The 21,661-nt window shown below is 36.8% G+C and overlaps 1 protein-coding gene across 10 annotated transcripts in view; it reads left to right on the top strand.

Moving 5' to 3' along the window:
* LOC134330959 (transcription factor 4-like) overlaps positions 1-21,661 on the top strand; it is a 171,355-nt gene that overhangs the window by 25,890 nt on the left and 123,804 nt on the right. For 9 of the 10 annotated variants that reach the window (XM_063012270.1, XM_063012274.1, XM_063012267.1 and 6 more), the window contains exon 5: positions 19,598-19,653. In XM_063012270.1, coding sequence (XP_062868340.1) covers positions 19,598-19,653 — 56 coding nt within the window. Of the gene's footprint in view, positions 1-17,981; positions 18,017-19,597; positions 19,654-21,661 lie in introns of those variants that run through there. The other variant, XM_063012278.1, reaches the window with a different exon arrangement.

Here is a 21,661-nt window from a genome sequence, read left to right as displayed (position 1 = left end):
TTCCAGTAATCCATGTTCTTGGACTGCTTGTTTTCAGCAAACTGTTTGCTGGCTTTCTTGTGCGTCAGCTTCCTTCTGGGATGACGACCATGCAGACCGAGTTGATGCAGTGTGCGGCGTATGGTCTGAGCACTGACAGGCTGACCTCCCACGTCTTCAACCTCTGCAGCAATGCTGGCAGCACTCATGTGTCTATTTTTTAAAGCCAACCTCTGGATATGACGCCGAACACGTGGACTCAACTTCTTTGGTCGACCCTGGCGAAGTCTGTTCCGAGTGGAACCTGTCCTGGAAAACCACTGTATGACCTTGGCCACCATGCTGTAGCTCAGTTTCAGGGTGTTAGCAATCTTCTTATAGCCCAGGCCATCTTTGTGGAGAGCAACAATTCTATTTCTCACATCCTCAGAGAGTTCTTTGCCATGAGGTGCCATGTTGAATATCCAGTGGCCAGTATGAGAGAATTGTACCCAAAACACCAAATTTAACAGCCCTGCTCCCCATTTACACCTGGGACCTTGACACATGACACCAGGGAGGGACAACGACACATTTGGGCACAACTCATGTTGCTTTGGAATATTAGTGACGTTTGTTTATTTGCATCGCACTTCGTGTGAAATGTTTTACTAACCTTGAGTCTTTGATCTTTTTTTGAGGCTATCAGACATCTAAATATTCTGTTAAACATGAAAAAATTCCCTGGACAGGAAAAACAGGAAACAGGAAGTACGAAATATAGGAAGCTGGAAATGCTTTCATTGTCAGACAGGGAAATTTGCTCAGCATTGTTTTCAAACAAAGTATGTTGTCTTTCTGCTTAAATAATGTCAGTAAATCTTAAACAGTGAACTTGGGCTTCACCCAAAGTGTACAAACCTTCCCAACTAAAGCATTTAAGTGGAAGAGAAATATCTGCAGGCATTGTGTTTACTACTTAGCATCTTAAAACCATTTTAAAAAGACATACTTGTGACTTCCTTCAATATCAAATCATTTTTTAGATTTCATTGTTTAGGGTTACCTTAGAATTAAATTTTGGATTAGTAATGAGTGATAGTTCTAAACACCAGCTGTACTGAAGTCTGTATGGTTTGATTTGGCCATAAGTGAACTGTATGAACTCTGATGTGATGTGATAGAGTTGTTCTGTGATAGATTTGAAGCCAGTGCTTTGCCCGTTTCACTTGACTGGACATTGCTATGCCTGTCAGGACATTATTTTAGTTCAACAGGCCAAAGCACAGGTACAACATGTGTGTGTGTGATGCAGGTGGTTGGTGTGAAAACGAATGATTCGCTGTGGCTGCCCCTAACAGGAGCAGCCTAAAGAAGAAGAGAATACGAGATGACAAACTAAATTTGCTTTTACATGCAAATTCTTTATTAGTTGTACATTAGTTGTGCTTCTTACTTGTTACTTGGGTCTCTTTATTCAGGCCTAAAATTGAGAAAAAATTACATGGTGGACCTGGAGGCTTAAATTAGATTAGTGTGATTAGATTAGATTTTTCGTTCAGTTAGTTGACATGTTTAACTAAGCCACATACCCTTGTAGCAGAATTTAAATTTAGATTTTCTTCAGCATCTGGAGTCCTCTACAGCTGCTGGAATATAAATAATGACCAATGTGCTTGTGACAAAGTAAATAAAATCAACAGCTGATAAAATCCAGCAGTCCAAGAGATAGACGGACAGACAGACACACAGATGGATTGCAGACAGACAGATTATAGGCCACAAATAGTGGACACCCATCTAATTATTGAGTTCAGACACTTCTATTGTTGACAGGTATATAAAACACTTTACAAACAACTGAGAAAAGGACTTTTATAACTTTCCATTTCTACACTGTTTTTAATGGCTTCTTGATTCTTTACGAAACAGACAGAGAGAGAGAGAGAGAGAGAGAGAGAGCAAGAGATGAATGGATTAATGAATGGATAAATAAGCTATTTATGTACTTTTGTTGCAGAATGCGTGTTGAGAGTCAGAGAGAGATGAGAGTGAACTTTCACAATGTCTGTGTGACCTCTTCAGATTTTGGTTTTAAAATTATCAGTAGAAAATGAAAATGTTAAGAACTGGTTTTATACTTTTGGCATTGTAAATATTAACAGATGTAAGGCATTAATTCCTGAAAGCTTTTTTACACTTAAATTGTTTGGTGATTTTCAAAACAAACACTTTTGGCATATTAGTGCAGAAGGTTTGAATACAAAATCATGCAATCTGTGGCTAACACACTAACTGCTCATGTGGCCAATAACGGATGAATATCCTAGATTGAAACTCGCTTGTTTCCAGAGAGACTGTAGCATGGGAAATGCTTTTTGAAAGATAGGAAACAATGCACACTACGTCACCCCAGCTGAACAATGTTTATATCCAGAGGGAAATAATTCAGTTAAATTGTTAATTATGCTGTGGGCTTAAATCTACAGAGAGCGGTGTAGCCACCTAACAGTTTGGCTCTTCTAAAACAGAAAGGCAGAATGCTGCTAACTAACTACTCTTAGTGTCTCCAACAATCTTTGCTCTCAGAATGCTGCAGAAATTTTAATTTATTTTACTAGAAATCCCTGAATCCCCTGTTATCACTTAAATCTCCATTATTGGCTCCTACTGAACAGTAAGAGATTTCTGTAATGTCTTGCAGGATCTGTGATGCCTGGCTAGCATTCTTTATTATGTGCAGTCCTTATAATTTATTGGCATTTATAGTATTAATTGACTCAATGAAAAACAGAAATTAATGCGTTTAGTCTGTGGAGAGTTTATGTGTGAAATGTTTTAACTAATCAAATTAAACTGATTAGGGACAGAGACTATAACACAAAAGGATTATTCTCTTTCCCTTTTCTAAATGCCTGTCTCTCATTTGATGGTGTTAAACTGTATGTTTTTTTCCTGATAGCTGCGTTTTATTTTAATTAAGGATTTATTATTTATTAGCATTCAGTAATTCCTGATCAGAGTCTAGTCCCATTGAGGTAATTCTAAATACCATTTCTATCCGATTGAACAAGGCAAGTAATTCATAATATCCATGTAAGCACTCGTACACGATTGCATTCCCAATATGAAAGTTTAAGTACATTCTGCTCATGTGATTTGCGTCATAGCAAAAGTTTACAAAATTCAACGACTCTCTTCCACCAGTCTTTCATCCAAAGGTTTTGTGTCATTGGCTGTGGGACTGACACTTAGCTTATGTGCCTCGGAATGTTGCAGGACATGACATATTTCTTTCACCCCCTTTTCAATACGTGAACGTGAAAGTAAATTTTCTGCCAGTTAAAAAACAAACAGCAACTGAAAACTCAGGTGACATACTGCTTCTCTTCTTACTCTGACTGGACTCATGTGATGCTCGTTGTCATGGTAACGTGTTTACCATGTTTGGATTACTTCTAGCATGCATGTAAACTGAGATTTTCACCAGATTGTTGAGTAGAGAGTGTACAGATAAACATGGTCTCTGCCATTACCGAGTCTATATCGAGTGTTTTTAAAAAGTCCTCTACAGCACAGTTTCTTTCATCTAAGCTGTTTGCTTTACTTAGCCATGTTTAAACTTGCTAATAGTTCTTTCTTTTGACTTTTATTTACTTATTATTTATTAAGTATGGCATGGCATTAACTTTTCAATCTACTGTTTGTTTTATTTCCTTGAATGTGTTTTTTAAAAAAAAGAAGAAAAAAACAAACAGGAAGATACAAGTGTGATGGAGCACTTATGTTTTAAGTCCAGACAAGCCCAGGAGCTCCCTCAGATCTCTTTCTCTCTCTCATCCTCTGAGTTTTTGTGTTGTGTTTGCTTTTTTTGTGAGCTGGTTTGGACCCTGTTTACACCTGGTAGTTGTATGCATCCTGAAGGTCAGACCTGTTCAAATCAGATGCTGAATCATACCGTCTATGCACATCAACTTACTACACATGAAGAGCCACCGCAATCAATTGGTGGATTCTCCTTAAAGGCATCACCAATGAAAGAGGACCTTGTGCATTATGACTAATGTAAAGGAAGAGAAAGGGATAGATTTACACTTGTGGCAGTGTTTTAATTAGTTGATCTAATTACAGTGAATGTTAAACATGTCTCACCTGCATTTGCACCTGTGTGGATAATCTCTAGCCAATTTCAGTCCTGTGTGTGTTACAAAGTGTATATGGGTTCTTCAAGTGTTTTTCAGTGTTATCTAGTTACATGGATTATGCTGGATTAATCTCAAAAAGTGTTTTTTATTTTTTACATTTTTGCTATCACATTTTTGTTTCATAAATGTTTTCCTTCTCACAACGAAATGCACAAGTGATTGAATGATTTTTTGTAGCCCATGTGAAGTCATTAGGTAGGGTTTGTTAGCTTTAAAGCTATCGAGTTACACAGGATTTTTGTGATTTTTTTTTGTGATCACAGTTTTGTTGGCAAAAACAACTATTTTTTTATTCTACATGGATGCATCCTGTTTCACCACATTGTTTTCTTACATTTCTTTCTCAGTGAATTTATTCACCAAATTGCACTGAAATGAATACATTTTACTATTTTTCTATTAGATTTTAAGTGTTTTAAGGGCTCTTCTAGATTAGAATTGGTAATGTAAGCTTTAGTCACATGCTAGTTAAAAAAGACTTTTTAATAGAAAACACTTTTGTATCCTTGCTCTAGAGGCATCCTGTCATTTAGCTTCCTGATTTCTCAGCACATTCACACGCATGCACTTTCACATTCCACTGCACATTTGACATTTGCACACTGATTAGTTTGTTTTATTTTAATGTAATGCAAATAATTAATTTGTGATGACTTTTTCTCCATCTTTTTAGCATTTTTTTCTGAGTTGGGCCAGCTTTCACATTTTACCACAGATTGTAGCTTATACTGTATGCTGTGCCCGGACTAATTACTGAGTTTAGGTGTCTCAGCCACAAAGGTCTATAAAATCACTTTTATTAAAATAAATATCTGCTTTCAACTTTACGGCAACAGCTTGGGCTGTTGACTGTACGATGGTACACAAAGCAGAATCCATATCGACATGGTTTTATGGGTATGTTGTGTAAAAACTTTGGTGAACTGACCACAACCCTGACCCTAACTTCACTGAACCTCTTTTGGATTGATTGGAACAGGAAACTGTGAGTCAGGCTGAGCCCACAAATGCCCCTTTGATTGAAAGGTCCCAAGCCTTTACAGAAAGGTGGAGGCTGTGTGGTAGAAAACCTTTATAAAATAAGACAAAGAATACCTGAAGACTGGATTAAGCAAGGAAAGTTTATTCACAAAGGCAACTACATTAATACCTCTGGTTTTAAAATCAGATGTCCAGTAAGTTCATGTTTGGGTGTCCACACATTGTTGACCATATACTGTAGTATGTGTCTTTAAAAACCTTTAATTTTTGTTTCTGAGTAATGTCTAAAGAATTTTAAATCAGGAAATCAAGAGGACATCAATTAGGATTTTTGGATGCACCCATGGTGTTATTATAGACAAGACCCTAGACCTAATGCACACTTTTTTCACTGATTTCTCTCTCTGTGCTGTTTCCCTATTATTTCTTTCCCAGTTCCCATGTGTATATGGTTTCTCCACTCCTGATTCTCTCTCTCTTTCTTTCTCTCTCTCTCTTTCACACACACACACACACACACACACACACACACAGCCAGGTGGTAAGGCGGAGAGAGATGAGTAGTAGATTCTTCTTGTACGCCACTTTCAAAGAATTAAGCTACTTCCTCATTATTTCAGCCTGCATTGGCAGGTAAAGGAGGACAAAACTGTAAAAAGCTGATGAGAAAGAGGAGGAGTGAATGTGGAAGTGAGTGTTTTAAATGTCAAATTAAACACCACTGTTTTTTTAGTTTTTTTTAAATGCCACACGCAATGCATAAACCTTATACAAACCCTATTTTCAAAAGTTGGGCCTTTGTGTAAAATGCAACAAAACAAGAATCTATTATCTGCTAATTCTCTTTTTTTCAGATATGAAAAGTACAAATAAATGAATTTTGTCTTTTTTGGTGAAGGTCTTATGATTGATTTTAAAAGGAGGATCCACCAAAGGCTCAGTCTCAGGGTTAGGTTTTGGGTCATATCTCACCATTTGTGCTAAACTTTGTAAGAGAATTGTCTCTCGCCATTTACTATTCATAATATTGCAAAAAGATTCAGGGAATCCGGAGAAATCTCAGTCTGTGTTGGGCAAAGCCAGAAACCGCTCTTTAATGTGTGTGATTTTCGGACTCTCAGATTGCATTGCATGAAAAACCACCATGCTAATGCGATAAATATAGCCACATGAGCTCAGGAATACTTCAAAAAATTGTGTGACTTGACACAGTCTGCTGCCACATCAAGAAATGCAATTTGAAACTCATAGAAAGCCATACTTCAATTCTATACAGAACAACTGCAGAGTTCTCTGGGCCTGAGTTTATCTTAGATTGACTGAAAGACAGTGTAAATGTGTACTGTGCTATAGGGCTGCATCAGTGCCCACAGCATGGTTGACCTGCATATTTTTAAAGGTATATGTTTAATGTTAATGTTTACACTGATGAGGAGGTGTATGTTGGGACATAAGAGAGACATATACTGCCATGTAGTCAATGACTTTTCCCTGAGAGTGTGTGTATAAAGTCATGCATACAGAGTGGCAGTAGAGTTGAAGAACTGCGGGACATTTTTATATTAGTCCAACTATTCCGTCACTTTCTAAAATTCAAGCTACCATGAAGCACATACATGAGAAACAACAGGTTTTCTAATAATACCGTTACAAGTTGCACATTCACAAAGTTTAATTAATTATACACAATGTTTTAGATTGTAGGTACGGTTATAAAGAAAAAAAAATCCGTAGTATTATCAGAATTAGAATTTAATTCAACTGAAACAAACCAAAAAACAACGAGGTATCGAGTGATATAGAGACAGAAAGGAGGTGCGTTTTTTGTTAAATATTTGGTTAACCAAACATACTATTAAGGACATTTGCTATTATTTCAGGGATGCATCTATAGACATACATTCTCTGCTTTCTTTTTTGAGCATTTCTTGATGCTTTTTGTAAGTGGCAAATGGCTTTGTTTACTTTACATCACTTTGTCTAATTACATGCTTTCTTTAAAAACAAGTTAAATGTCTGATCTTTGGTACTGTGGTATTTCACTACATATTAAAACCTTTTCAGATCTCAATAGTTAAATAAAGCATATCATAACTGTAAAATATACTTAAACTGTAGCCTGAGGTTATGGGAAACATTAAAGTCAGACCAAGGGGCATGGTGATTAAAATAAAAAAAATAATTGATGTCAAAAATGGTGTACTGTTTAAGGTTTTGAAGTTTGCAGACTCATTAAGCCTTTGTTAAATTATTTTTAAGATTTATGCCAGCGATGATGGGGGCAGCAAATGTTTCTCTAATGGGACAATAAATAAAAATGAAAAACCGATTCGACTGGACAGACTTCACCTTGTTAAATCATGGGAACATTAGTGTTGCCCTAAACCTATACTCGTTATCATTGTAAGATGAATCTTTCCTTTGTTAACAGCTTTTATAATACTAATCTATTCTTGTTATCTTATTACTGTAATATTAATCTATCCTTGTTATCCTCTTATTATAATCTTAATCATGACTCGTTCTTAATCTATTCTTGTTATCCTATCATTAATCTATACTTGTTTTCCTAATATTATAATACTAATCTATACTAATTTTCTTATACATTATAATACTAATTTATCCCTATTATCCTTAAATTATAATACAAATCTATCCCTATAATCCTAGCTGTCTATACTTGTTATTGTTACCTTTAATTAATATGTTTACTCATATTAACTTGTATCTATTCCTTTTAACATTTTTTGTTTCCTGTCTCTCTTTTGTCTCACATTGTTTAACATTTAAAAACAAACATGGTTATAAATATCGAAGATTGATAAGACTAAGTGGTATAGTCAAGAGTATGTAAAGTATAAAACTTGGATTTTATTCTCATCAAACATGTGGTAGGAACACAAAATTGCTTGATGACTCAAAAGGTAATCAAAAAGGTATTAAACCAATTAAATAAATATGATTAAAGTGTATTGGGTGGATGTTTATTTTCTGGCTATGGTCAAATAAGAGCAGTCGAATGTAGTTACATGCTAGTTCTGTTATTCCGTAGTGAATCTTAAATGCTATCACTTCATCTGGCAGGGCTTTTCTCTTTAAGAGTTAGAGATAAAAGGATAATCTCCTTTTGCTTTCTTTTACTGTCATATGGTTCAATGAGTTATCAGAAAGGAAACCAGACTTTTTGTAGACCTGATTGTGCTTTGCTAAGAGCAGACTGTTTGCTCACTATCAGCTTTGTCATGAGGTTTGATGGGACAGTTTTGCAAAAAGTTAATAGTTTTACATAAACTTTATGCCGGCCATGTTTTTCATAGTTTGGTAGATGAGTAGAAGTCTTCCTGATCAACATTATTTAAGGGCAGGTTAAGATTATTATTATTGAAGTAAGTATACTATTAGTGGGTTATTGCTAAAAAAAGCAAATACTGCTTAGATATGAACTTGATTTAAGTTTTATAAAGTGGCTGCATGCTTAAGACACTGTACAATTACACTTGTTAGCACTTTGCATTAGGAAACAATATTTGATACTAGCTTAAGGTAATCATAAGAATGCATCAGTGTTTAAACTGAAATTTTCTCTCTCCACTTTCCTTCTGTCATGCTGGTTTCATGCCTGATTCATTTTAAACAACTGTTACCCTGATCAAATTTTTTTGGCCATTCCCACCTTATGGTGTGCAGCTGAAGAAATGTGGTACAGAAGAAATGCCCACTTAAATGTGGTAAGTCAAGATGAGAAAGTATGGGAGTAGGGGGTGAATTTGGTGAAACAGAAAGTGAATGGCAGGGTCAGAGGTCAGAGGTGAAGTGCCCATTCATGTTCCAGCGTGTGAGATCCATAAAGACATTGTTTGACGAGTTTGGTGTGATCTTAAGAGCCATGACTTTAACCCCATTGAACACCTTGGGAATAAATTGGAACACCACATGCAAACCAGACTGTTTTGTCACACCTCAGTGTCTGACCTCACAAATGCTCTCTTGGTTAAATAGACAAAATTTTCCCCTTTTCATTTTCACCACCTGCTTATTTTAAATGTTTGCTGTATACCATAACATTTTGACAGTTCACGTTATGGTCACCATACGGTAAAAATGTCATGTAATATTGGAAATGCAAAAAAATCCTTCCCAAATCCTTCATACATGTTTTTGCTTTACCCAATAGCAAAATTATTTTGAAAGTAATACTTAGCTTTGGAATAGAGGACAGACCAATAGGGAGTTTAAATTAGTTTAAAATAGTAGCTAAAAATAGGAGTATGAAATAGGACTTGCTGCTGCCAAACACCTGGTGTGCCAGGCAGGTTGGCACTGCAGAGGAAACCTTTGCCAGGTGTAGCATTTTACCTGTCTACCTTATTACCTGTCCACTTTAATACCTGTCCACTTAACTCTGAGAGATCACTGAAAACGATGGAAAGCTAGCAAGTGCCTTAAAGCTGGCAGGTACTAACATTACAGCCTGGCTTTAGCCAACATGCGTTAGTGTGGGTGTGTGTGTGAATTAGGAAAACAAATGTTCTACGGGTGTGTGTGTTACGTATACATGTGACTTTGTGCTGAACTTTGTGTAGCACTTTCTTCCATTTGGACTGTGGGGTTTTTATGGGGCCAATAATTTTTCATGCTACATGGAAAACTCAGGTACTCGCATACAGTCACTTCCAAAAACATTCACAGGGGCTCAAACTATTTAAGTTGAGGCTCATACTCAACAGTCTGTTTTTTGTTGTCTGCATGCATCAGATTTGCTTTTATTTTTGCCAACCTCGATGTGAACTGTTCTTCTGTCATGAGTGTTTGTGGAATAATGTACAGTGAAAAGAGATCTTATTTAGTTCAGTTAAAACAATTATTCAAATAATTGCCAAAAAATCTTATTTTAATCTAAATTAAGGTAATCATCATGTCTGATGTTACTAACAAGTAAAGTACAATTTTAGTCACTAGTTCCCTACTAAAAAATGTGTGTATTTTATGCTAGATATTGTTCATTGAATCACAGTTGAGTTTTTATTTACAACAATGCTGAGCAAAAATCATTTATATTTGTTAATTAAAATTAATTAGCAGTAGTTATTTCCTTATCTGGTTTGTTGTGGGTCGGGGCCACCTTGAAACACTAAGTATAAGCAGTTTTAAAATGTGTGCAGCCCAACACAATAGTTTATTGGTGCTAAATAATGGCATCATTAACCATTTCACAATTTCAGTTATCAGTTGTTTATTACAACATACTTTTGGACATATAATGTAGGTTATTGTTGTTGAATTCACCCATTTTAACACATAATAAATAATAATTCCCAAACTGAAATTTAAAAAAATGTTAATTGTACTGGATGTGAGTAGTGTCTGAGTTGTGACAGCCATTTTTGAGACTATTTTTAATGGACTACTGCTTTATTTCTGGGTTCCCTGTTTTGGGTCCCTGTTGGGTGCTTGAGTTGTAGCTCACTGGTGGATCAAGTAGCTGGCTCCATTGCAACTTACTTTAAAGTGCTCACTTCAATGAACATTTAACTAAAACTTCTGGTTTTAAACCAGTTTTTAAGCAACTTTATGTTACATAGTAGTCTAAAACTTTTCATGTCAAATGTGCCGGGTACATTATGGGTTGTTCTTTAAAAAGCTTATATGTGACTGGTTAAATAAGTTAAGAAAGGTATGAAAGATGGTTCACTGGTGGATCCTGCATCCATAAGATCAGCACATACTAGTCCTCTTTTTTTAACGAGTGTAAATGTGAAGTGACAAAACAAAACAAGCAATATATACATTAGTAAATTATCTAAAAAGACATCCAACACCTGAAGCTACACTAATTATAATAAGCATTAAAGCTCTAGTAATCTGCAGTACTGGTTCTAGTACTCCAGACTTCTGTAAGTGTATTTCAGTGTGTTTAATGTGAGCTGGTTAGTCTCCTTTTCCCTCAGGGCTTTCAGACAGAGGAAGTTTGAAACAGAGCGAGAGCAGTAGCATGAGAAACCCCATTCAGTAGGGGTAGAGTCGGGGTCTTTCGCTCCCTCTCTTTCTGTCTTTCCCTGCTTTCTGTTTTTCTTATGGGTGTGTTGGCATTCCAGTGCCACAGTGCTCTTTGTAAGATGAAGCACCTGTGTCTGTGAAACAGGTCAGCAGTCAGTTTAGTCCTCCTGCCCAGCCCAGCTGCACTTATTTATAGCAAGGTGAGCACCAGTGGATGTGTGTGTGTGTGTGTGTGTGTGTGTGTGTGTGTGTGTGTGTGTGTGATTGTATGTGTGACTCTCTGTATGTTTGTTATTAATAATACAAACCCCATTTTCAGAAGAATCTACAAAAGTTTGTGAGATTCGTTATTCAGTTAAAAAGAACATTCCTTAATGCAAGATTGCAATTAATTGAGGTGTTTTATCATTTGCTGGTTTTGTTGTGTATGGCAAGCATGGAAGCCACTATTGGAAACCACTAAATGTTTATGACCTTTAAGCCCTCAGATGGCATTGCATGAGAAACCGTCATGCTACTGTGATAAATATAGCCACATGGATTCTTTGGACAACCATTGTCACTAAAGACAGTCCGCCACTGCATCGGGAAAATGTACCTTAAAACTCAGTTACACAAAGAGAAAACCATACATCAGTTCTATGCAGAAATGTTCCAAATTCTCTAGGCCTAGGCTCATCTCAGATGGACCGAAAGACAATGAAAACATGTGCTATGGTCAGATGAGTCCACGTTTCTTGTTTTTGTGTAAAACAGACGTTGTGTCTTTTGGTATTTTAGAGAGATCCAAGCTGCCATAAATGCGACATGTTTTTTTTGGAAAGTCCATGGTTATTTCTGCAAGACAATGCCAGGTCTCATTCTGCACACACTACAAGCAGCAAGACTGAGCCTGCCTGCAGTCCAGATCTGTCTTGTATTGAAACAAACTGCTCTACATTATTTATCCATCTCTGTGCAGATGCCCCCGACCAGCATATTGGTTAAATTCAAAAGGGAGATAGAAAACTGGTAAAATTGGTGGCTAAAATTGTGGGAAAGCTGTCAGTGTTGGGCACTTGAGCAAGGCCCTTAACCCTCAGTTGCTCAGATCATGTTCTGCATCAGTTGTACGTTTCTTTGAATAAGGATTCTGCTAAATGCCATAAATGTAAACAGAGCCTTACTATAGAAAACTGACAATATTAAAAAAGACCAGGCAGAGCTACAATTAAATGCAATAAATTGAACAGGTGTAAGACAGGAACACCTTAAACAGGACGGTAATCCATTACAGGGCTTCATCCAGTAATTATAATGTTATTACTATTATTACTATATAATAGAGCTGTTATGTAATTACATTATATTACGTTATAATTATATACAGTAGTTCATTTTAATTAAGTAATTATTTTATGTTTTTTCATAGTTTCTTTAATGTTTCTGTGCTTGAGGTGCAGACAGCGAGTTAGAAGTCTGTCAAACATTAAACTCCTCTGTCTAAATGGAAGGTTTTTCTTATATTTTCATATAATCGTAGTTTCGTAACTGTGTGGTAATGCTGTATAAGCTTACTGAATTAAAACAAGGGTAACAAAAAAACTAAAAAAGGGAGTAAAGGAGCGAGAGAACAAACACCAGGTGCTTTCATTTAGCTTGTTGGTACAGCCTAACTTTCTTTTCCCTTTGGTGTCTGGTGCCCCCACCTCCACATCCCCTTCTCGTCTGCTCTCCATCATTCAGGCAGGTCTGACTGCACCAGTATGGGGGATTCAAGGTTAAGACATTTGCAGGCTTGGGTGTGTGTTAATTTATTCCCAGCCTTTCTGTTCTGGGATTACATTTGTTCATTAGCTTAGAGACTGAACTATACGTCGAGGTATGCATTGCACTGTAAAACACCTGTTGATTAGGTGGGTGCACAAAAAATGTCCCCCACAGGAATACGTGTGCATAATGGTGACAGAGAACATACATATTTGTATAAAAACTGAATTGCACCACCTTCTAAGTGATGCAATACAATGACAATGCAGACTAAATACAAAAATGCTTTTCTGCACACAAGCTGGTCATGAGGAAACTGAATACTGTTTTAGGGGGAATCCAATGTAAACTGAACTATGCACACTTGTTCATGTATGTATATATATATATATATATATATACAGTGTATCACAAAAGTGAGTACACCCCTCACATTTCTGCAGATATTTAAGTATATCTTTTCATGGGACAACACTGACAAAATGACACTTTGACACAATGAAAAGTACTCTGTGTGCAGCTTATATAACAGTGTAAATTTATTCTTCCCTCAAAATAACTCAATATACAGCCATTAATGTCTAAACCACCGGCAACAAAAGTGAGTACACCCCTAAGAGACTACACCCCTAAATGTCCAAATTGAGCACTGCTTGTCATTTTCCCTCCAAAATGTCATGTGATTTGTTAGTGTTACTAGGTCTCAGGTGTGCATAGGGAGCAGGTGTGTTCAATTTAGTAGTACAGCTCTCACACTCTCTCATACTGGTCACTGAAAGTTCCAACATGGCACCTCATGGCAAAGAACTCTCTAAGGATCTTAAAAGACGAATTGTTGCGCTACATGAAGATGGCCAAGGCTACAAGAAGATTGCCAACACCCTGAAACTGAGCTGCAGCACAGTGGCCAAGATCATCCAGCATTTTAAAAGAGCAGGGTCCACTCAGAACAGACCTCGCATTGGTCGTCCAAAGAAGCTGAGTGCACGTGCTCAGCGTCACATCCAACTGCTGTCTTTGAAAGATAGGCGCAGGAGTGCTGTCAGCATTGCTGCAGAGATTGAAAAGGTAGGGGGTCAGCCTGTCAGTGCTCAGACCATACGCCGCACACTACATCAAATTGGTCTGCATGGCTGTCACCCCAGAAGGAAGCCTCTTCTGAAGTCTCTACACAAGAAAGCCCGCAAACAGTTTGCTGAAGACATGTCAACAAAGGACATGGATTACTGGAACCATGTCCTATGGTCTGATGAGACCAAGATTAATTTGTTTGGTTCAGATGGTCTCAAGCATGTGTGGCGGCAATCAGGTGAGGAGTACAAAGATAAGTGTGTCATGCCTACAGTCAAGCATGGTGGTGGGAATGCCATGGTCTGGGGCTGCATGAGTGCAGCAGGTGTTGGGGAGTTACATTTCATTGAGGGACACATGAACTCCAATATGCACTGTGAAATACTGAAGCAGAGCATGATCCCCTCCCTCTGGAAACTGGGTCGCAGGGCAGTGTTCCAGCATGATAATGACCCCAAACACACCTCTAACACGACCACTGCTTTATTGAAGAGGCTGAGGGTAAAGGTGATGGACTGGCCAAGCATGTCTCCAGACCTAAACCCAATAGAACATCTTTGGGGCATCCTCAAGCGGAAGGTGGAGGAGCGCAAAGTCTCGAATATCCGCCAGCTCCGTGATGTCGTCATGGAGGAGTGGAAAAGCATTCCAGTGGCAACCTGTGAAGCTCCGGTAAACTCCATGCCCAGGAGAGTTAAGGAAGTTCTGGGAAATAATGGTGGCCACACAAAATATTGACACTTCAGGAACTTTCACTAAGGGGTGTACTCACTTTTGTTGCCGGTGGTTTAGACATTAATGGCTGTATATTGAGTTATTTTGAGGGAAGAATAAATTTACACTGTTATATAAGCTGCACACAGACTACTTTTCATTGTGTCAAAGTGTCATTTTGTCAGTGTTGTCCCATGAAAAGATATACTTAAATATCTGCAGAAATGTGAGGGGTGTACTCACTTTTGTGATACACTGTATATGTAAATGTTTTGGTATTACCAATTCCCATTCAGTATAACACAATTTACAGCCTGGCAGGGCTGTAGCATATGCTTTCTCTGAGACACCCAAATGCCCCTTCTACTACACTGTATTGTATGGAATAGTATGTTTTTTAGTTTGTAATACAGTGTTTTCATTGCCAAGGTATACATACTGCACCTAGGTACCTGTTAAACATTTTGTTACCCTTCTTGACCAGGGACAAGGCGTACCTCTTTTTGAACTTATGCAACATCAGCACACCTGAAGAAGGGGGTACTAATATCCCCTATCCCTTACACATTACTTTACAGATGCATTTCAGAAAGACTAAAATTAAACTAAAAAAACTAAACAGGTATTTTTCAGGCAACTGTACTAGCCTCAATTTTAACTCTAAAGTGCTTTCACATAGGGGTATGCAGGCTCAATTTGTTGCTTAATACAAGTATGTTGATATACAGTGGCTTTTAATCCTAGGTTGCTATGTTATTGTCAGGGACAAAATTCTTGGTATCTGGTTGATAGGGTGAACAGTTGCTCGTTTAGTAGCATTTTAGGTAAATTAAATTATATCTTTAGTTCAAACTTGGAAAATGCTGTTACTGTTCTGCCAGCCTTTGTTGGCTTGTGTAAATTAACCAAGTCATGTAGATGGTTTCTAATATTTCTTGAAAATGTCTTAACTGATCAAACACTTTTGGCATAACTACAAACATTGTATTATTTTTTTTACCTGTTTAACTGTTAAGTCAAATTGTTTTGTTAGTCTGTTTGATGTTACAGCCCACTCATTAAATATGTATTATTTGTAATAATAATAATTGTAATTGTAATTGTAATAAGCAATTTGTAACATTTAAACAAGCTCTTGGTACATGCAAATGTATATATGCTATATACAATACATTTATAAATCTGTGAATCTGTGTGAATACATTTTTGCATTGAAATATATTCAGAGGATTACTTACAAGGAAGCTAGCGGAAAGTGAAAATGGTTCATACTTAAGTAAGAACATAAGAACAGCTGGTGCTACGTTACCATGATGATCCAGGCAATTCTGATACTCATAAAGTCATACACATATTTGAGTGTTTGGGAGGTGAATCACATGCTGCAGTTATTTACAATGCAAAGAGAGCATGCTAATGAAGTGCGGAATATGCAACACCTTCCCCTTTGGACTCATCTGCATAATGTTGAGTCTCTTATGGAAAAGTCACAGAGAGCATCTCACCTTTTCACTGATGCCAACTGCTGACAACATCTCTGAAAAAGAAATCAGTTTGCTCAACTATTTACTTTTCCTGAGCTATTCACTTCAGATCCAGGTGTAGCTTACTGGCTTTTTATCCTTTCTGCATTTTGGTGAAAGAGAAAGAAAGGAGTAGAAGAGCGTGTGAGTGTGTGGGTGTTGGTCCTGATTAGTGTGAAGTGCTTGAAGGCTAATTAGTGATTGATTTGAGCTCTGGGTTTGGTGTTTAAAAGGGGAACGTGATCAGTGAGGTGGTAGGTGTGTATGTCCTGTAAGCAGGAAAATGTCATGCCTCTTTCATATGTTTACCGTGTATTTTAAAAAATGATGGGTAAAAATATACACACATATAATTTTATTTTACTTCATGCTGTCCTATTTTTGGGTTAGTAATTATGATTTACTACAGCTGGAAACTTTGTGCACATATTGTATTATATCTCACAGACGTCACAGTTTTAAAGCTGGCAGAGTGGGTGCCCACATAGCAACATGGATTCTAAGGACCTGCCTTTGATCTTTGCCACTGGTCATTGACTATAAGGAGAATTTCTGTATTTGTGTAATGTCCTGCAATGGTTTGGCACCCTGTCCAAGGTACACGCTTTTCATGCAACCAGTGTCCCCTTGTGGTGCTAACACCACTGAATTTAATAATATCTCTGCTATATTAATTCTATTAAATAAATAATTTATTGAATTGTCATTTTAAATAAATCCAAAATATGTATCAATCTCATGAGTTCATAAAATAATTATTCGGGTAACGGCTAACACATAGCTGTCTGACTGGACAGTGTGTGTGTGTGTGTGTGTGTGATTTAAAATGTAGATTAGATGAGCTTAATAAAAAGCCATAGCATACACAAATAGTTAGAGCAAGATGAGGAAGAGAAGAAGAGTAAAAAGTTGGTATGCTTTAAATGTAAAAGATGCTATAATGCGAAGTGACATTATTTGCAACTGAAAGGGGGTTTGGTTTAAATTTGTACAGCTCAGTGTATACATGCTTTTTAACTAAACTGCTTCCTTTTTTCCTGCATTCCATCCTTCCTTCCTATTTCCTTCCTTTTCTACTTGCTTCCTCCCATCCAAACTCACTCAACTACAGTACCTACCTTTTACTTTTTCTTATTTTCCTTCCTTTCCTTCTTTTCTTACTTATTTTCTGTACAATTTCAATGTATTTAGGTAATCTTTATTCTATTATTTTTTCCCTTAATTCCTCCCTCCTGCTGCCTCTTACCCATTTTTTCCTCTTTCTTTTATCTGTACTTTTTCTCTTTTTACTTTCTTTAATTTCATTCTTTTTTCTTTTATTTGTTTTTTTTTTCTTTCTGTGATCTTACTCTCTCAGAGAAAAATTCCCACCCAACATATTTGCTCTTACTTCTTTAAGAGAAAATATTTTTGATATACTTGTTTTACTTGTGTTTTAATATGCTTTGATACGCTATACTATTATTACACTGTTTTCTCTTTTTCTTTTTTTGTATTTATCTCTGTTGTTTTGAGAAAGAGGAAGAGGGAAAAGAGAAGGATTGTTCTCTAAAAGACGAGTGGAATATAAATAATGGGTGTCTGTTTCTGTGTGACGAAGGAGATAAGTGCATTAATACATCTCTGTTTCATGTTGACCTGCTTTAATTTCATCTGCACGAGAGACATGCGCTCGTCTGTCACTGTAACTTTATTATCTCCTGACAGAGGCTACAGACATACAGGCTTACACACACACACACACACACACACACAGAAAGAAAGACAGAGACAGGGAGAGGGAGAGAAAGAGAGAGGGAGAGTCGGCTTTAACAGGTTTTCCAACAACACTTTTAATTCAGCACAGTAATAGATGAAACGTATCAAACGTAATAATGTTGCACTTGCATGCTCGCTCGCTCTCTCTCCCTTCCTGTGTGTTTTCTCTATTATGTCAACATTGTGGCAGTGTTTATTGCCCTTCTAATTTTTAACTTTTGTAAGTTGTACTAAATTCTTGTTTTGCTATTGTATATTCGTCTTATAAAGGTTCATGATACTTATCTATTTTTCTCTCTTTGATTTCAGTATTTATTTGGCAAAACATTCTCGGAAGCCTGAGTAATGGTTTCTATTGGATTATTTTTGTGTGTTTTTAGAGCACTAACTGTGCCAAATTCAACATTCAGCTGGGCAGTGTTGCAGATTTATTGGATTTATTCTTACTTGGCCTGCTTGTACGAAAATGTTTTAACTGAGTTAACTGCTTGGATTTGAATAGTGTGTGATGGTCATAACTTTTCTCAGTTATGTGGTTTTTGCATGTTTGTTGGCTTTTTGCCACTGGTTTACAGAAGCTAAAGACAATATTCGCAGTTTCCTTGTCCACAGTTCAGTTGTAAAGAGTGATTTATAGACTGTTTAAAGATGTAAAGAGTTTTTAAAGATGTAGAGACTAAGCTCAGACAAAGCTATAGAGAGTTTAGCACCCCAGGCTAACAATGCTGTGTGCTGTTTGTATTGATGCTCATTGTTCATCAAATAAATATAGAAACTAAATGAAACAATTCCGAGTTTCTACAGATTCAGTTGAATACTTAAATAAAATAAAATAATGCATTTTAACACCTGCTAATAACACACACAATCACAAATACACACACAGACAGACTGACTTTTAAATATATTGTCAGTCAGCATGGTTTTCCTCATGTTTCCTTCCACCTACCACGAACATGCGGAAGGTGGTTTTACTTCTCTAAGGTTTCCCAAGCTGTTTGTGTTGGGCATTTTAAAATTTTTACTAACTGCTTCATCCTGGTAAGGGTCACGGTGGGTTCAGCACCATCTGGAAACACAGTGCACAGGGCAAGCACATAATTCACTCATCTAATCATATTCAGGGGCAATTTATTACTCTTACCCTAAATCACTCATTTGGAGTAATTTAGAACAACCTTCTGCATGTTTTGAAGTTGATGAAGAAAACCAAAAACTCTGAGGAAACGCGTACTGACATGGGAAGAACATAAGAAACTTATTACAGCCAGTGACTAGAGGCAATATTTAAACCCAGGGCCCCTGGACCTATACATTTCATAAGCGTTTGGCAAAAAAGTCAAGTGTGTATATCACTTTGTAAAAGAGAATTTTAATAAAAATCAGGGAAACTACTGACTTTGCCTAGCTGGGACTAGGACTGGGATTCCATAGATCATCACTGACAGTGTGTGTAGAAAGCACAACTTCAAACAAAATGCTTTTTTCCCACAGAGTTATTTGACAAAAAGTTACTGTTTAACATTCCCACTGTTCATGTAGTTTTAGATTGTAACAGCAGCATAATTTGTAAGTAAACTAGGTAAATATTGAAATGGAATCACAATTAAGGGATTTTCTTTCTCTTTTTTAATGCAGCTGTGGAAGACAGAGCGAGCTCAGTGTCCTGGGGAAACGGCAGCCGTATCACAAAGGTATGGATCTGTCTGTCTATCTGGTCCATCCATCCATCCATTCATCCGTCCACTCATCCTTCCATCCAGCCATATTTTAATTGTTTGTCTGACTGTCTGTCTGTGCAATTGTTTACCAGTCTGCCTGTCAACATCTGTCTGTCTGCATCCGTCTACAATAGTCTGCATACAGCTACTACTTTCTATCTGTTTACATTCAAACAGCTATGTCCATCTGTTTACCTTCTTCTTCTGTCTGCATCCTATCTGTCTGCAAATATATATCTGTTTGCATCATATCTGTCTGCATACCTGTACAGTTGAAGTTCTTATTCTGTGACTGGATGATGGGAACACATATGCTCTATCTTTCCCATTTATGTTTTGTTGATTCTAGATTTTCTAAAAATATGGCAAAACTTGCTGAGACAAAATACATACAGCAATGTAGTTAGTGTAAAATGTTTTAATGTCATTTAGCCTTGCAGCATTGCCTTCCAACTTAATTGTGAATGATTATGATTAACTTCTTTGTGCCAATATAAGTCGGGCTAGTTTAACTACACCCAAGAATAAAATACATGCATCAGTTGTCCATATGGTGTGAAAGAAAACCAAAACTCTTTATTCTGAGAGGACATTTGGGTGGATGAAAAGATGGTGTCCAAGGACTCCTAAAATGAAAATAGTTTTTAATGCCATGCATTTGAAGCAGTAAAAACACAGTTAAAACTCCATTGATTTTGATGCTCCTGCTGATTACATGGCCAAAGAAAAAGCAAGAGGCTTCGTTTTGGACAGAGAAATTGATGTTCCAGTAATTCAGTCACAGAAAAAAGAATAATTGCAAAAACTTCAAACCTATCTGTAATGCCATGCAACATGTTTTTTTGTGTAATTTTATGCAAGTGATTTTATGTGTATTTATCGGTCTGCTTTTATCTGTCTGACTTTCCACCTACATCAGCATGATTGCTTGCATCCATCTATCAAATGTATATCTATCAGTGTCTGCTTTTATGTATCTGTCTGGTTGCATAAATCTAAAATGTAAGTTTATCTAATTCTGTCTCATTTGTCAGTCTATTCAATTTTGTTCTGTCTAATCTCATTTCTGCATGTACATGTACATGTACAAACCATGTACATATGTTTTTGAGTGTCTGTCTGTGGATTGTTTGTTTGTTGTTGTCTAGGACTATCCACCTTATTATTTATAACTAATCTGTGTGTATCATATATGGTGCAATTGTATATACATTGCCTTTCAAAAGTATTTGTCCCTTTCTGAATTACTAAATTGTTGCTCAGTTGTAACATTACATGGTTCAACTCCTCCGAAACATGATCAAATCTGATATAAAACTAGTAGAACAAGTGTAAATATGTCCAGGCTCTAAAGCAGCAAAGCATATGCCAAACATTTTTAGATAGTTAGACATAAATAATAATGTGAAAAATATAGTAATCACCTGTTATTTTAGTAATAATTTGTCCATTACAACCTATTTGCTTCTTAAGACTTTGATAGTGTTGACTGGTTCGTCTGCTTAGTTCAGAGGTCACACTGAAAAGGTCATTTGTGAATAAAAGCAGGTCTACCATCAGCAGAAATTAGAGATGTGAGGTGAAGGACATGCCTACCCAAGCACTTTTTGCAGATGCAAATGTAGAATTGCAACACTAATGTGCCCTGTGGAATAACCTCATTACCCTCGGCCTTTTTTAAAACTTTTGCACTTTTTCTGTATTTCGAGGGAAGTTCTAGGTTTGACTTAGAATTAGTTAGAATTAGTTGGTTGATAGCTATTAAACAGGAAAAACAAATCTGGCCAACAGTATTGGGATAATGTTTAGGTTATGTTTATTGCTTCTGATATTGGCTGATCAAAACTTTAGGAGCAAGTAGGCTTGACTGCTTTTTAAAATAGCCAACGAGGTGAGATTGTAATCGGGCTATTTGCAAAACTTGTCGTCGATTCTAATCACTCATCTATAACACCTTTTAATAGTTCTCCAGAACAAATGC

Source organism: Trichomycterus rosablanca, chromosome 16 (assembly GCF_030014385.1).
Source record: "Trichomycterus rosablanca isolate fTriRos1 chromosome 16, fTriRos1.hap1, whole genome shotgun sequence".
In the NCBI taxonomy this organism is placed as follows: Eukaryota; Metazoa; Chordata; class Actinopteri; order Siluriformes; family Trichomycteridae; genus Trichomycterus; species Trichomycterus rosablanca.
Note: the sequence above shows the minus strand (reverse complement) of the source record. Positions and strands in the feature narration are given on the sequence as shown.